This window comes from Phyllosticta capitalensis (genome assembly GCF_038381095.1).
Source record: "Phyllosticta capitalensis strain CBS 128856 chromosome Unknown BKA78scaffold_1, whole genome shotgun sequence".
Lineage (NCBI taxonomy): Eukaryota > Fungi > Ascomycota > Dothideomycetes > Botryosphaeriales > Phyllostictaceae > Phyllosticta > Phyllosticta capitalensis.
In genome coordinates this window covers 726,531-742,693 of record NW_027117439.1, presented here as the reverse complement: position 1 = coordinate 742,693, position 16,163 = coordinate 726,531, and the positions used below count along the sequence as shown (strand labels likewise).

Here is a 16,163-nt window from a genome sequence, read left to right as displayed (position 1 = left end):
TCAGCCTCGACGCACTGGTCCGACGGAGAGACGGCATTCTGCTGCTCGATCCACGCCGCAATTTCGTGCATCACCTCTTTAGAGACTGGCGGAACGTGATAGTGGTCCTCAACCGCCTCGAGATTGACGCGTGGCATGCGAGTCGGGAGTGCCGTGCCAGAGGCAGAATCGGTTGCCTGGTACGTGTGCTCGCCGCGTCGAGAAGAGTCCCAAGCAGTAGCCTCGCGCGGTGCGTTGCTTGGAGTTCCCGGTCGCGACTGCGTCCATAGGGCTGGCTGGAGCATGCCCCCTTTCGACAGGTCACCGTTGATGGACCGCGTCATGATGATGTTCGCGCTTCCAGGAAGTGCGGGCAATGGAGAGTCGGCCCTCTGAGCACCCACAACCTCGCCTTCTTTTCCTAGCACATTCTCTTGCGCGTTGGCGAATTCATCTCCGCCAAACTCTTGGTTTCGAAGCGCTGCTCCCGATACTGGTGCGCCACTTGCCTTCTGCGCGCTCAGGGTATAGAACGTTTCCTCGTCCAAGCCCCACTGGCTCTCCCAAAAGGACAGAATAGACTGGTCAAACTGGTTGCAACCTTGCAGCAGGCCAAACGCACCCTCGGCGCTCTCGATGATTCTCTCCGTCATATCGCTAAGAGGCGAAAGACGGGAGTTGGGTAGACCTGGTACCCCTCGAGAGTTGTTCGGTGTGTGCAACCAGCTTCCCTCTCCCAAGGCGCTGACCTCCCTTTCTGTACTTGCTCTTTCAATGCTCTCCGCACTTGGGCCCTGTCCATGCCTATCCACGTCCATCTCTTCTGCTTGCAACAGCATGCTCCTGTCTTTCTCCTTGCCAGGCACCACCCGTCCCCCCTCTGCCGTGCTTCATGCCTGGCCTCATGTCTCTTTAACGTATCCCTCCTGGTAAACCGCCTTCCGCACACTGCACACGCAAACGGCCGCTCGTCCGCATGACTGCGCACGTGCCGCGTCAAGTGCTCCTGTCGACTGAATGTTGCCCCGCAGAGAGAACACGAAAGACCTGTTTTTCGGCTTGTTGGAGGAGTCTTGCTTGTTCCCTTCGCCTGATCAGAGAACGGGGGCCCTTGGCGCTCAACTGTGGATGGCGCTGGCGAGCCAGCTGGCGTGTGCGAGGGAGAGCTATTCAACCCAGTCCCTCGCACCCGTCCGTGGCGCGCCCGCTCTGTTCGAATGGGGCGAGTGGAGTTGACCAGAGAGTCCTCATGGGCATCTTGCAAAGGTAATGTTGGCGCAGTTGTAGCGCAAGGCTCATGACCGGCATCAAGTCTAGCGTTCTCCCCTCGGAGCTGAGACGAGGATGAAGACAGGTGAGTGGGAGAAGGCGAGTGGGGCGACATAGAATAAAGAGAGAGCGGCAGGCCTGTCCGCCGAAAAGTAGGTGAATGGGTGCTCCACCCCGAATTAACAGGTAAGTCGTAGTGGTCAGGTAGGTCAATTCGCGGTTTGAGTTTGCAAAGCCCTATACAACAGTCGGTTGTTCCGCATGCGCAGTTGCTCCACCGCTCTTTTTTCTTTAGCCCCTCACACGCGTCAAAACTGTCGGGATGTGGACAGCGCGTGCAAAACATAAGAGCTCGGAACCAAATCTGCGCGCCTCCGCCGCTGCGGTGGGGGTGGGGGTGGGGTCAGGCCGTTAAAGTGGCGGCGCAGGTTGATCCCCCGCTGCATCCCGTCGACAACCACCACCTCCGCCACCACGATCCCCGCCCATCCCAATCCGCACGTTGCCGTAGGTCTCCCCTTTCAGCCCAGACTCGGATATGCCGACCACGAACGGTGCCAGACGACGGCCATGGGCCCTGGCTTTGCCGAGCGCCTTGGACGACTCCGTGGCTGCAATCCGAGTATGCCTAACAGCAGTAGGCGTATCTGGGGAATTCCAGTTTCCGGGTTGAACTGAGTTGCGGATGCGGGGCCCCACGCGCTAAGAGGAAGAAGAGCAAGGAGGTCTGTGGGGAAGGTTAGGGTGGATATGCTTGTTGTCTCGGTGTTGAACGATCTTTTTGGTGTGCGTGTAGAGTGCTAGATACTTGCATTCTGATTGTTCTCTGTCGACGTTTACAACGAGGCTTTGCATCCTCGGCCTTCTCGTTATTTCTATTGCGTTGTGTGTATATTGAATACCAAAAATTTTGCAACAGCAGGCAGCAAATCGACCAGCAACAACCAGCCGCAGTGCAGCAAAAACAGGCGGTGCCCATCACCTAACGCCAGTCGCCAACGCAGCAGTAGTACCTAGTAGATTCCGAGACGGGTGGAGCACCCACAGCTCTCCTCTCGTACTCCACCAATGTGCGCAACAACCGGGGCCAGCCGTTAGGCAATCGGTGCATTTTCTTTCTCTTCGCAGCGGCGGAGGAAGGGAGCAACGGAGCTCGTGTTCGCTGTGTCCCCGAACGAATTATGAAACCGTCGTTCGTTCCTGGTCGCGTGGCCCTTATACGTCTTTGCTGTCTCGCTCGCTCGTATATAGCAGTAAAGGGGGATATGTAGGATTTTGCGACCTATTTCCTCCTGCCTTCATCTTTGCCCACCAGTATTCGCCATGGCGTCAATCACCACTCACGTCTCTCTCTTTACCTCGTCATCCCCAGGCCTCCCTACCCTCATCCTCACTCTCATCCTCTCATCAATCCTCCTTGCACTCGCCATCAGATCCCGCAAAACCAAGGTTCTGCTACCACCCAGCCCGCCCGGCGCATGGCCGCTCATCGGACACCTGCCGCAATTCATCAGCGCAGCCAAGGCGCATCGCTTACACCTGCTGGTGGAGCACTGGATCAGGGAGTATGGCGGCGATGAGGGGCTCGTGAGGGTGCGGATTGCGGGTGTGGAGGTCGTGCATGTGGGGAAGGATGAGGCTGTTAAGGTATGTGTTTTATGTGCCTGTGCCCGCCTACAACGAGGCATTGGATTGGCTCGCGAGCAAGACCAAAGTCGCGTATGTGTGCATGTGGTTGACGCGAGAGCAGGCCATTTTCGACAAGTCGTCGGCGTTTACCAGCGAGCGGCCGCGGTGGATCGTGTCGAATGAGTTGATGACGGGCAAGTGGAACGTCTTATTGCTTTCGGCTAGCGACAAGCGGTGGAAGGTAGAAAGTCATTGAGTGACGAGGAATGGTCGTCGCTGATGCTTGCCACAGAACCAGCGCAAGGTCATCAACAGTACCCTGACGAGTGTTCCTCGGGCAGATGCAGGCGTTCCGTGAGTTGGCTGGTACGAGAGACGCGGATCATCCGAGCTAAATGGCGCAGAATCATTGAACGAGAGTCGCTCGCCTTTCTCCACGAGGTTGCGCAAGACCCTGGTGTTGCCAAAGAATCGAAGAAACTTATGGATTCGATTGGGAGGTACACGTACAGCGCCTTTGCGCAGCAGACTTTCGGCCTAGAAGTGCCTCATGGAGCGAGCAATATAGTGCATTACATCCATGGCAAGTAATACGGTCTTTTGGCCCAGAGTTTTCGAGCTGATGTAAATGCAGAGACGGGATTGGCTCAAATCTTGGGTAAGCCCAGGAAAAGAGTCTGATGGTAACATACTGATTTGTGAAGCTACGCTGCCTGGAGCTCATCTCGTCGATGTTTTCCCCTTGCTGGATTATCTCCCACAATTTCTGAAGCCCTGGGAGCGTGCGGCCAGAGAGCGGTTCCGGCGCGACGTCGCGTTTAGCCAGGAGAGGATGAAGGTGAGTCCTGCAGCCTCCCAGAGAGCATGTAGTCTGACGCAATGGGAAGCGAGTGAAGAAGTTGATACAAGAGGGACACGTTCCAGATTCGATGCTTGCCCGAGCACTTACAGAGGAGAAAGGACTGGGCTTCGAGACTGAAGACGAAGCTGCGTATCTTTCGCTCAACCTTATTATTGGCGCCGCTGACACTGTGAGCTCGCCCTTTTCTGCGCTTCCTCATTAGTTTGCTGAATAAATCTAGAGCCAAATGTCGACCTGGAGTTTCCTCGAAGCGATGCTACTGTACCCCGAGGTTCAGAGAAAGGCTCAGGACGAGATTGGTGCGTATGAAAATTCACTTTAGGTTCGCATGTATTAATGCTCGAAAGACGCCGTAGTAGGGAATCGACTCCCTGAGTGGTCCGATTTCGAGGAGATTCCCTACATCCGCTGCTTGATGAAAGAAGTCTGGCGGTGGCACCCACCCGTAACCCTTGGGCATCCACACATCACAACCAGAGATATCCCGTTCAAAGGATACGTGATACCCAAGGGGATGCGCATCCAGCTGAATGCTTGGGCGATTGGTCGAGATCCGAAAAGACACAAAGATCCAGAGCGATTTTGGCCAGAGAGATACGAGAGCGATAACACCACTGTAGGTGGAGGGGACCGCGTGGAGAAAACAATGAAGACTCACAAGGGCCAGGTCCAGCAGAGTGCCAATCTTGCCGACGCCACTCAGCGTGACCACTTCGCATTTGGAGCGGGTCGCCGCATTTGTATGTCGTTCGCGCTTGCAATATCTTCCTCTTGCTGATTTCCTCCAGGTCCTGGCACCACTGTCGCCGAGCGCTCTCTGGGAATCGCAATGATGCGTATTCTTTGGGCATTCGACGTCAAGCCATCTTCCGCCGCAAAGCACCCTCTAAATCCGCAGGAATGGTCTGGGGATCCTCCTGGAAATCCCGGCGAGGGCATGCCTATCGTTTTAGAGCCGAGGTCGGACGAGAAAGTAAAGGCAGTCGAGAAGGCTTGGAAACGGCAGCAGGAAGAGCATCCATGTAGGGTAAGTCAAAGGCTCCCAGATCCTATTGGTAGTCCGGGATACTGAATATACACAGGGGAGAATGGACTAGGTGTGGCGTGTCGCCGCTGTTTGCATTACAGGTTGTAAAAGTGATAGTCTCATCGATGGCATTTATGTCAATAGGAGCCAGTTAAATATGAGCGGTGACATTTCAGTTTGCCGCTGTTGAGACTTTAAAGACATTTCTGTGAAAGTTGAAGAGATTCCGTATTTTTCGATGGTCACTAGACATTTGCCGATTTTGCAAGACTCGGAAGAGCCACCAAGTTGTCCATGGTCGGAGCGGGCTGCACGTGGAAAACAATGATGACAATGTGACTCCAAGTTGAACTGATACTGTCGAGATCAGAGATGCTGTTAATGATTGAAGTTTGTTGTGTAATGTGAAAAGGTCGGGGGCAGCAATGCAGCCCCGGGCGGAGGTCGTTGAAGATGGCCCGAGCGCTCAGCGGTTTCCTCGTCCAAAATTTGTCCTACGACCAACACCAAACAACAAGCCTCAGTCCATCTACGGGTCATTCGCATCACAACTCCAATCCTCTCGGCAGCCTCTTCATATAGTCGATCGAATCTGTCATACTTCCTTTCTCGAGCTGAGTGAGTCACCGACTGCCGCCTACGCCCATCGGCACGTGACTTCAACATTCGTCTTTACAGCTTCCTTTCTTCGAATCGCCAAACTGCATTTTATCAGAATCTTTTTCGCTTCGAACCGCTTCACGGGTCTTGTGAGATCTCGAAACTTCTACCACGTTCCATCTGGTCTACCAGCCTTGAAAAGAATTGCCCCACAGGCTGCATTCCATACCCAGAACACCAAAGCCGAGATGGCGAGTCGTGGTAGTGGCGGACGTGGAAGGGGAAGAGGTGGCAACAGAGGTCCTTTGCCGCGTGACGTGCAAGTCTCAAAGAAAATGAGCAGAATCTTGCGGCATGCAGCAGCAGAGGAAGGTCTGACTTTGGGGCCCGGTGGCTACGTTTCTGTGAAGGATCTGGTAGGTGACAAGCCCTTATTGTTCTCTTCTGCGTTGCTCTTTCTGGAGAATTTCAACACGAATTTGCTTCTTGACACATTGACTGAATCCATTCCAGTTGGAGACCCGCACGCTGCGCTCGATGAAGGTCAGCTTCGATGAGATCCGCTCTATCGTATCTTCAAACGAGAAGCAGCGCTTCAACTTGATGCCAACATCTCCAGATGTGCCTTCGGATTCGAATGATCCGTCCAACTTCCTGATCCGCGCCAATCAAGGCCACAGCGTCGAGGTTGACAACAATGGTCTTTTGGAGCCTTTCACGTTGGAGAAAGAGTCCGAGTGGCCTTCAATGGTCGTACATGGCACAACTGCGGCTGCATGGTCATCAATCGTTTCAAGTGGAGGCCTCAAGAAGATGAAGAGAAACCACATCCATTTCGCGGCCGGCCTACCTGCAGGATTTACCACCTTGGAAGCTGGCTCGTCGACAGAATCCCCTCAACAGGAAGACAGCTCGAAGGACGCGCAAGCCGATAAGAAAAACCCACCCGTCATTTCCGGCATGCGCAACTCGTCGACTATTCTCATCTACATCGACTTCCGCCGGGCGCTCAATGCTGGAATACCCTTTCATCGTTCGACCAACAATGTCATTCTGTCCGAAGGCCAGGGTGAGGATGGACTTGTCCCGATCGAGTTCTTCCAGCGAGTTGAAGATCGCAAGAAAAGGACAGTGCTTGTCCAGGACGGAAAGCTGATGGATTGATCCTCACCAGAATCGACCTTTTCGAACGGACTCATCATCAATAAGATGTTTCTGCATGCGGCATCTTAGAACCAACCCGAGCTTTCATCTTTTCGCGAGTCCTTGGAAAGAGATCGCGCTCCAGCGACCGGATTCGCCTGAGTTTGAGTGAAACAGTCAAGACAAGCAGCTGAGCATGTTAGATGGAGACCCTGCATGCGAAACATGATGCTCAACATTTTGCCGCTATCAAAATGGCATGATTTGACGAGAACATCGCTTCGACTGACCCGCCAGAACATGCACAAACAGCCTTCCATATCCATAGGTCGATCATAATACTAAGCTGCTTAACAAATCCTATCTCAGCTGATGACCATGACAAGTTCCAAAAATTCGACGGAAGAGTAAGAAAGCTCTGAGGGCATCGCCTTGCGCCAAGTTGCGGAGCTCTAGTGCTACAAACCCCATGTCCAAACTACTGCATGCACGTCATATGCGACGAGATGTAGCACGTCAATTCGCAATTTCTCCACCGCTCTTTGGACACCTTACGGGCCTTGAAATGACGAATCGGAGCTACCCCATGCTAGTATAAAACAACAGCCGGTGCTACTGGGCGGGCCGGGGCGGTAGGCTCCGATTGCAGGTCATTGACATCGATCTTTCCGACAGATTGATCTGCCGAAACCTGCCAATGCTCGTCAACAGCGTCTTCGGAAAATTGAGCTTCTGATCCGAGAAGGCTCTCGGACTACTCAGGATTTCATTGGATGTCGAATGCGCACGAGCTGTTTCCGTATTACTTTTCAAGATCAATTCGAAAGATTCTGTTGCGGGGTGCATTCTGCCAACCGCGGATAGCATATGCCGCGGACTGGCGCATCAGCATGTGGAGGATCAGAAGAATGTCATAGACACACACGAGGTCTTCTGGATCCATCAAAACACGATCGCCGCTGATGGTAGTAATAGGTACTAGAGCGCCTTGGTAAGCTTCTTATACTCGACATGAGGGTCCGACTGAGACCCAAAAAGATTCAGGTCAGTGTTTCGTAGTTTCATATGGCTACAAACCACATCCATGACCCCGCGCCTATGAGAGCTCTTGGAAAGCATCTGGCCATCTATTTGTCTTTGCGGGGAAACGGCACGGTTGGCGAGTGAATAGATCGTCAAAAGGAGAGAGCACTGAGTGGCTGGACACCCTCGTCATAGGTTCCAAAGTTAGCTACCACCAACAACGGCAGACCTCCACCATGCAAAAGCGGTGCCATCCGCAGTCAAAAATTAGCCTTACCGGTATCGCGGAAAAGCCGTTGGATACGGAGCAACGACCCTCTGCATGATCATCTGTCACCGAATGCGTCAACGCGAATCATTGCAGTGGCACGGTAAGTCGACGGGGCTCCTTTCACGGTTCGCGTTCTTTGCCTCTCGACCAGCCGAATGCGCCACAGGAACGGGTCGGGTTTGTTGGAAGCGCAAAAATTCCACGCGCTAAGCAGCCCTGTCATAAAACCATGATCCTTCGCCCAACCACGAACCACTCTTTATCGCATCTTGGTCAGGATTTTGCTCGACGGCTGGCAACTCGATGTTGCTGATCTCGACGGCTGTGCGCTAATAGAAATCCGAAGGTAAGAGGAAGCGAACGTTTTTGTAAACAACCTGGGAAAGAACAGCTTTGTCTCTCATGGAATGCGATTGCAAGCAATCCCCGTACTACACGCTAGCGGCCCGCGATTTGTCGAGGGTCAATTGCAGCAGCTTGGGCATAAACCCCATGACCAAAGAACATCATGCACCCAAGAATCTTCTTCAGAAGCGGAGGCAAACATTCACGAGCAACAAAACATCAACATTGACCTTGACAACGCAGCAACACGCAAGATCATGAGGGGTAGATTTTTGTCGCATGCGCGATCCCAGCTCAGCCAAGGGGAACTCTAGCTTCGCCTACGCAGTTGATCGACCCGGGAGCCGGGATCAAACACATGCCCAAGTTTGTCCTAGGTTCCGTGCCGAATCTCCACCAAAAGGTTGCCGTCGACAAAGTTGGAATCCATGCACGACCTCCATGCGCCCAGGGCTGTCTCCACAAGCCACGAGCAAACCGCAGAATGGGAGGCTAGCGCGGAGTCCCCCCAAGCGTCGGGAATTGAGATTTGATTCTTGAAGCCCCCGTATGCCGTGCTTCCAGTGTCCCTCTGTCGCCACGAAAATTCCTTTGGCAACCTTTGGGTTGACCTGGCCATGTTTAGCCGACCTCTCACCTTCCGGATTTTTGACTGATACTCAACGCCTTCAGTTTCAAGAAAACCATTTCCGAATCTACTGGCCCTCTCTCCAAAGCGGCAACCATGGCTCCAACCGCCGGCAGTGAGGCATGGTACGACCAAAACAGAGGTCCCGGTGTCATCGTCTGTGTTGGAGTCATGATGGGGTTGTCGACCTTTGCATTCGGTTCCAGAATTGTCTCCAGAAGAATCGTGGGCTCATCCTGGGACTGGTCGGATACAACGCTCATGTTCGGCTACCTCCTTGGAATTGTCATAAACGTTTGTGCCATTGTAGGCTCAGCCCGAGGATTCGGAAGACATCTCGCCTATGTTGCCAGCCATACAAACTTTGTTGATCTATTACGAGTAAGTGGTGCTCTTCGTATACTGGAACTTTATCATCTAATCCGTCTGCAGATCAACTTCACCGCCCAGGTTGCTTACCTGTGGTCACTTACGCTCATTAAGATATCCATTCTCCTTTTCTATCGACGCATCTTCGCTGTGCGTAAGCACCAGATTGCCATCAAGGTGGTCTTTGTGTGTGTTCTCCTCTGGTGGTTTATCTTCTTCACCTTGATGTGCACAAAATGCCAGCCTGTATCGCGCTGGTGGACGAACATATTGTCTTGCGGAAGTTTCCATGCGGAATTCATTGCTTGTGCGGCTGCCAACTCGCTCATCGACATACTCGTTTTGGCTATACCAATTTGGGGCATCAGCGGGCTGGGCCTTCAGAGAAAACAGAAAATCAGCGTTGGCGGTTTATTTCTCACTGGCTCAGTGTAGGTTCTATTCCCCCATTGTACAGGCATTTCATACTAATTTTTATCTATAGCGTCGTCGTGGCATCCCTTGTGCGCTTAGTCTACCTGGTCGAATTCAGCATGGTGGACCTGACATGTAAGTCAATGGCACAGCTAATGCGCAGTGACTTTGCTAATATGGCTCTGCGCAGGGAAGTACATACCTGCTGCTACTTGGTCACTCATCGAAGTCAACATCGCCGTCGTCAGCGCCTGTCTACCATTCCTGCAACCTCTTCTCGTCCGCATTCTCGGCGCCCTCCACCTCATCACGCCCAGAACAGGCAGCAATGCCAACACAAACTCCACCAAGATGTCTCGATGGGTGCGATCGCCCCCCTCGCGCAGGCCGCGCGGAGATCTTGACTCCATTTCCATTTCCAAGAGCCTCGAGGATGTCGAGACAGGGCTCGCGGGCCCACAAGACAACGACAGCCAGACGCTGGTTGAGGCGCAGGCGATGCACGTATCCAAGGAAGACCGCAGATATACGACTGTCAGCCAGGACAGCGAGGTGCCAGACTCGGCAATCAAAGTCAACACAGACATTTCAATGACCTTCGACAATATCCGCAGAGCTTCCGAGGCGCGACAGTCAAGGGCCATCAAGTCAGCAAAATCTGTCGACGACATACGCAAATCGTCAACGAGGACGTCGCCGTCCAGACATTCGATCAAGAGATCATCAGCAAGGAGTTCGCCGACAAGGCAGTCCATCAAGTCCTTTGTCACGTCGAGGTCGGTGAAGACGTTCGCGTCGTGGGAGCGGCTGTCATGACTAGATGATTGGTGCACATGGTACGATGCGCTCTTGCATGGACCGCGACCACCACTGGACGAGCGCGCAGGCCTAGCAAGAGCTTCCAGCGTCTTCAGACTGTCAAGACCACCCAGGGCGCGGTCAAGCCCTGCAGTGCCGAGATCTCTTCGGAGCTCATACGTAACAGCAAGAGAAAGCGGAATGGGAGGAGAGGAGGCGGGGGACTCGGTCTGGTTTTCCAGGCTAATCGACTGGAGTTGGAATACGGAAAGTTCGTTCCTCGCAGCTGGAGAGGGACGAGTAGAAACGGCGACGAGAGGCCTGGCTCACGTCTCTGGACTTCTATGGCCAGGCTGGAGAAGAAGATGATAATGTTTACTGTTTGATACCACCACTTGCGACGCAATTTCTTTGGACGGCAAATACCTGCCAGGCTCTCATGAGCATATTCATAGTATGATGTACATAGGAGGAGATTAGGAAACTTATCCGATGGAAGAACAGTGTGGGAATAACCATTCATACCCCAAAACGCCGATGCCATGCATTGATGATATTTTCCACATCCGCTGTCATGCGCTCGCTTACTCGAAGAAACCACCATCGCTGTCTTCGTCTTCTTCCTCGACGGGTTCCTCGTCTCTCGAACTCTTCTTGTCCTTCTTTTCCTTTGGAGCCTCTGATTGCTTCTTCTTCGTCGAAGCCTTGCTTTTACCGGAAGGCACAACAGACGCGCCAGCTGCAGACGGGGGCGCGCTCTTTTCGCCGTCCTTGCCTTCTCTCCACTCCAGTCCATTGCGCAACGCCTCTAGCGCGGCAGTGCCTTGAGCTGTCCGCGTCTCGACCTCTTTCCACATTTTCTCGTCTCCGCCCACTCGTACGGTGTCGCTCGTTTTCACAGCGCTGTTCTTATCCTCGTCGGCGCTCTTCGACTTTGCGCCGGAAGCGTAGAGAGAAACGTATGGGCGGATGAGAGGATAATATAATGTGTAGTTGAGGTCGATTTCGGTGGTGTGCTTCTGGTCCTCGAGTTCCTTTTGCGCGGCGGGATCGGAGTTCTCGTTCAGGTTGCGGACAGCTTTCTTGAGGAAGCGCGTTGCTTTCTGGCGCTCTGTTGACAGTTAGCGCTACCCCCATATGGTCCAGCATTGGCACATACCAAAGAAGCGCGCCTTGTGGTATTTGGGAATCATGTCCTGCTTCAGCCTTTCGCCTTGCGCAACCCACAACTCGTGCTCCTTCGACGCCAACTCGCGTTCTTTCTCCACGCGAACGTTCGCCGGCATGTCCTCCCCATTTCGCGAAAGTTGCCGGCGCAAATCCCGGATCTTGTCCTTCAACGGGTTGAGCGAAAACTTCTTGGGTTGGTACTTTGGGTGCTGTTTTCCAGGGCCTCCGGTTTTTTGCTTCTTGTGGTACGGCATTGGGCCGTCGCCCTTGCGTTTTTGGTTTCCAGTCATGTTGTTGGTCTCGTCGGATTCCGGGTGCGAGCGCTTGATGCCTGGCATGCTGGTCTCTCTGCGAGTGGAGGCAGTTGAAGAGGTGGAATTTCTTGAACGTAGGAAGTCCCGGTCGGCCATCACATTCTTGTGGCACGTGCGTCAACTTTTCCAGGGCCGGCTCATATTCGGGTAAATACCTGGTGCGCTAGTCGCGACGAGCACACGCGACCAAGTCTGAACATCCCCATGTCTCAACACTGATCTTCAGAACACTTCTTGCACTCGTTTCGGAATTTCAATTGAACAAAATTTTGCGGCTCAAGTCAGCTGCTTGTGCTCCGCATCATGCTCTAGAATGGCTGCAGCTGGGCTCCCTCCTCCCAAATCTACTTACCTCCCAAATATCATGATCACGACGACCACATCCGTAATCAGGACTCGAACTCGAACCACGAAATGGAAGCAGCTATCCGATGGTCGCCACATGCGACCCAAGATTCTCCTCAGTTCGTAATCGTGGATGTGGCTGGCAACCGTCTTCGCCTATGCCATCTCGACTCAATTGACCCTGACGGCCATGTGAATTGGACCCAAGTGGCGCAACGCGACAAACTCCCAAACTTCACGGCCTTCGACTGGTCAAAGACGGATTCCCGCCGGGTCGCCATTGGCTCTGCATCGGGAGAAGCCAGTGTTATCGACATTGACGCAGGCCGTCCTGACTCAAATTACAACTTTCTTGTTTGCTCCTTTCCGATTAAGCATCAACGGAAGTGCAATTCCATCGCTTTCAGCTCCAGCAATCTGCTAGCAACAGGACTTGATCGCGTCCGAAATGACTTTTGTATGAATATCTATGACCTCAATGCGCCAGGGACATCAGGAAATCAAGATCCATACAAGAAACTTGCGAGTTCCGAGGCCATCACCAGTATCAAATTTTTCCCGACGCACCCACAAACGCTTGTCGCTGGTGTATCTAGGCAATGCATCAGACTTTATGACTTGAGAGGTCCGTATCTGCTGTTTTTCGTTTGACCATTGCTACTCGCTTAGTGCTGTACGCACCATCCGCATTCCTATCTCTTCAAGTCACTTGACTTGTGGTAGCCAACGCTACTGACACTTCGAATCAGACTCTTCTCCCGTTAGCTCTGCGCAGTATGGAACTCGTCAAGTCCACAACCTAGCAATCGACCCCCTGGATGAGAACTACATCCTTTCAGCTGGTCCAACTGGTGATCCTACGGTTTGCGTATGGGATCGCAGATTCGCATCTCGACCAGGACCAACAACCCCCTCTGGCGAAGCTGCCGTCGGTGCCGTTCTTGAGTTACGCCCTGCTGTAGACAACAGTCATGGGTCCGCGGTTTGGGGTCTTCGATTCTCCGGAAGTCAACGCGGGTGCTTCGGTGCTCTATCGAGTACAGGAGAGCTCAAAGTTACCGAAGTCGCTCAGTATGAAGTCAAAGAGCATGGTTCGTCATCAGCTGGCCTGCGATATCAGCACTACACGAAGTTCTCCCACAACTTACGGTATCCATGGTACGACCCGCACTTTGGGCATGACGAAACGTCTCGGGCCATGGCGTTCGATTTTATGAATTGCGCTTCTCCTATCGGGGATCACAGTACAATTGTACTGCATCCCAACAGCGAAATAAAAGCCATGAAAATCCCGACACAAGCGCCTCGGGTACACTTGACCGCCATGAACGAGCTATACAGGGACTTGACAGCCGTTGCAAATCCTTCGCCAGCGGAATGTAATGTCGCGGAGGATCTTTCACAGCTGCAAGAACGAGCCATCGGTTCGGCCAAGTCTAACGCGCTTTCGGCTCGCATGGAGAAATTGAGCATGGAGAATTTTGGTCACAAGGCCAATATCGCAAATTTCGCCGTGACAAGCCGGACGCGGCACGAGGAGCTCCTAGCCTTGGGATACCCAAACGTCAAGATAGACATCGAGGACGGCTTAAAGGTCTTATCAACTGCCAAGCGTCGCGCCAAAGAGGGATACTCTCTGGACTGTAAGAAGAACAAACAAATCGTCGCCAATGATCCTTGGTTAGTGAGGCTTTGGGACCAAGTCCAGCGGTTGGAGGATCTAGCAAAAGATGATGGCATGGTCGCGGAGGCCGTCGACCTTAGCTACCTTGGTGTGGCCTACATTTGGGAGAACACACTGGGTGGAAAGCAAAATGGCTATCGACTCATTGGTCGGCCCTCGGTCTCTCCTCAAGACTTCCGCAAGGTGGTTTGCGAGATTGTCAAGGACAAAGAATACCCTCCATTCCAAGGCGTCAAGACACAACGACCGGAGCACCGTCAGCTGTGTCTCGCGACTTGCGGTTGGACCTTTTCTGCCCAACGAATCCGGGAAAGTTGCAAAACGCTCATCGAGCAAGGCCATCACTACAAGGCGATTGTCTTAGCCGTCTTCAAAGGCCATAAGGACATTGCTCTCGACTTCCTCAAGCAGCTCGTGAAGCAAAGGGTGCTGCAGAACATCGGTCTCGGTGCCGTCATCGCCTGCGACACAGTCAATAGCGAGCAAAGAGAACTCTGCCAGTGGATGGTTGAAGAGACGGAAGATCCTTACCTCAAAGCGTTGCTGCAATATTTCATCACTGGCGACTGGGAGACTGTGGTGAAAATGGAAGAGCTAGCCCTCATCGACCGCACGGGTGTTGCCTTGAAATACCTCGATGACGAAAGGCTCTCGCATTTTGTCAAAACGACTTATGCCAGTGTTCGCGAGACGGGCGATATCGAGGGCATTGTGCTGACCGGCTTGGCCGAACGTGCCATGGACCTGTTCAGCGAATACATTGCTCGCTTCGGCGACCTGCAGACGGCCGTTTTAGCTATGGCACGCACGAACCCACTCTACATCTCTGACCCACGCTGGGACTATTGGAGGGACCTCTACTTCATGCAGATGCAGGCCTGGCGATGCTTCATCGAGCGCACGCGCTTCATTGTAGCACACAACCGAACTGCGACCACTCGTGAGGCCATCTGCCTGAACCGCCCATTTCCTCGTCAAATCGCCATCCGCTGCAACCATTGTCAGTTGTCCCTAGCTCGCCGTGGCGATTCTCTCGTCCCACTCGACGGCAGCACCGCCCCCGCGAAACCCCAACCGCAGGCATATCAACGGGGCCTTCTCACTCCCAACACCAGTTCCACCAAGCTCGCTTCCGCCGCTAAGCACCAACTTGCCTCCTCTCGGAGCAACCCTGCCCAGAGCGCAGGCCTCTGTTGTCCCCGCTGCGGACGCCGCATGCCGCGCTGTGGCATTTGCATGATGGCGCTGGGGAGCGCCGATCCAGGCACGATTGGGGGCGCGGAGACGCTGGCGAGGGAGGACAGAGAGTCGCGACAGATGGTATTCTGCATGACCTGTACGCATGGTTTCCATGGCCATCATGCCAGAGACTGGTTTTCGAAGCATAAGAATTGTCCGGTGCCGGATTGCGGGTGCGTGTGTGGAGTTTTGCGGTAAGCAGACATGGAGTTGAGATGGTGTTTTAACAGGAGTCGGGTCAGTGTCGGCAGTGTTATTCCCATGTTTGTCTTCTTTCGTGGGCTGTTGCGGAGGGCGGTTATGTTCGACCCCGGAAGGGCCCGGAAGGGGCGTGTCGATATCTTTCAGAATCGACAAATTTGTTCTCATTCTTTGCTCTATGACGCAAAAACTCATTGGCGACTAACTTTGGAGAGTCTTCGGAAACCCGGTGCGTCCCTATCTACGTTACGGCCATCTTCAATTTGTCGCGCTTGCTAGCGACGGGGACTTACATGAACTGTTCAGCCATACTCTGAATCAAAGCCTTGAAAGTCACGCAGTCATTTCGCAAGCGCTCTACGCGGAAGTCGTAGCATGGCCCCACGGTGGGGGTGATGAAAGAAATTCAACTTGAACTCAGCTTCAAGTCGTCGCACACTTAGACGTAAGCGCTTGAATGTTCCATATCTCTACGTGCTCTAACTTGGTAACAGAGATTCTTGAATTAGCAATTTCTTTTATCACCAACTGTGGCCCGAAGTAGCCACAGTCAAACGCAAAGGCATGTCATGTCAGACTTTGTGGCGTACGAAAGGAGTCGAAATCTCAGGCGGGATCCACGCGCTTCAAGGTATGATGGGTCAACCGAAAAAATGATCAAGAGCAAGGAGACTTCAATTCGGAATGCCTTTCACGCCTGTCGGTATCCTTGTGGTTTATCTGACTACTAACTTCTTTGCCTGACTGGCAAACTCTGTATCATTGGCGCCTTAGTGACTTTGGAGCGGTGAAGAGTTTTCCACGCAGGAGACATGACGTATTCCATCATCCCACGTATTCTTCTACGCGCAGT

At 53.2% G+C, this 16,163-nt stretch overlaps 6 protein-coding genes across 6 annotated transcripts; 4 read left to right on the top strand and 2 right to left on the bottom strand.

Moving 5' to 3' along the window:
• Positions 1-628: 628 nt before the first annotated feature.
• Positions 629-1,363, bottom strand: BKA78DRAFT_244347 (uncharacterized protein; the record flags this gene model as incomplete). Its single annotated transcript, XM_066884022.1, has 1 exon — positions 629-1,363. The coding sequence occupies one exon, from the start codon at positions 1,361-1,363 to the stop codon at positions 629-631; it is 735 nt and encodes a 244-aa protein (XP_066748910.1).
• Positions 1,364-2,571: 1,208 nt separating this feature from the next.
• On the top strand, positions 2,572-4,915 carry BKA78DRAFT_339607 (cytochrome P450; the record flags this gene model as incomplete). Its single annotated transcript, XM_066890290.1, has 11 exons — positions 2,572-2,895; positions 2,999-3,118; positions 3,170-3,231; positions 3,282-3,464; positions 3,489-3,535; positions 3,582-3,715; positions 3,765-3,908; positions 3,960-4,038; positions 4,099-4,479; positions 4,528-4,766; positions 4,822-4,915. The coding sequence occupies 11 exons, from the start codon at positions 2,572-2,574 to the stop codon at positions 4,834-4,836; spliced, it is 1,728 nt and encodes a 575-aa protein (XP_066748909.1). The 3' UTR covers positions 4,837-4,915.
• Positions 4,916-5,614: 699 nt separating this feature from the next.
• BKA78DRAFT_329073 (phosphotransferase KptA/Tpt1) lies at positions 5,615-6,530 on the top strand (the record flags this gene model as incomplete). The annotated part of the gene is made up of 2 exons (XM_066889640.1): positions 5,615-5,782; positions 5,880-6,530. The coding sequence occupies 2 exons, from the start codon at positions 5,615-5,617 to the stop codon at positions 6,528-6,530; spliced, it is 819 nt and encodes a 272-aa protein (XP_066748908.1).
• A 2,342-nt stretch (positions 6,531-8,872) lies between these two features.
• Positions 8,873-10,383, top strand: BKA78DRAFT_348366 (uncharacterized protein; the record flags this gene model as incomplete). Its single annotated transcript, XM_066890620.1, has 5 exons — positions 8,873-9,157; positions 9,209-9,576; positions 9,630-9,694; positions 9,750-10,111; positions 10,174-10,383. The coding sequence occupies 5 exons, from the start codon at positions 8,873-8,875 to the stop codon at positions 10,381-10,383; spliced, it is 1,290 nt and encodes a 429-aa protein (XP_066748907.1).
• A 558-nt stretch (positions 10,384-10,941) lies between these two features.
• BKA78DRAFT_348365 (uncharacterized protein) lies at positions 10,942-11,865 on the bottom strand (the record flags this gene model as incomplete). The annotated part of the gene is made up of 2 exons (XM_066890619.1): positions 10,942-11,468; positions 11,517-11,865. The coding sequence occupies 2 exons, from the start codon at positions 11,863-11,865 to the stop codon at positions 10,942-10,944; spliced, it is 876 nt and encodes a 291-aa protein (XP_066748906.1).
• A 390-nt stretch (positions 11,866-12,255) lies between these two features.
• BKA78DRAFT_244092 (WD40-repeat-containing domain protein) lies at positions 12,256-15,307 on the top strand (the record flags this gene model as incomplete). Its single annotated transcript, XM_066884002.1, has 2 exons — positions 12,256-12,811; positions 12,936-15,307. 2 exons carry the CDS (start codon positions 12,256-12,258, stop codon positions 15,305-15,307), a joined length of 2,928 nt encoding a protein of 975 aa, XP_066748905.1.
• Positions 15,308-16,163: the final 856 nt, after the last annotated feature.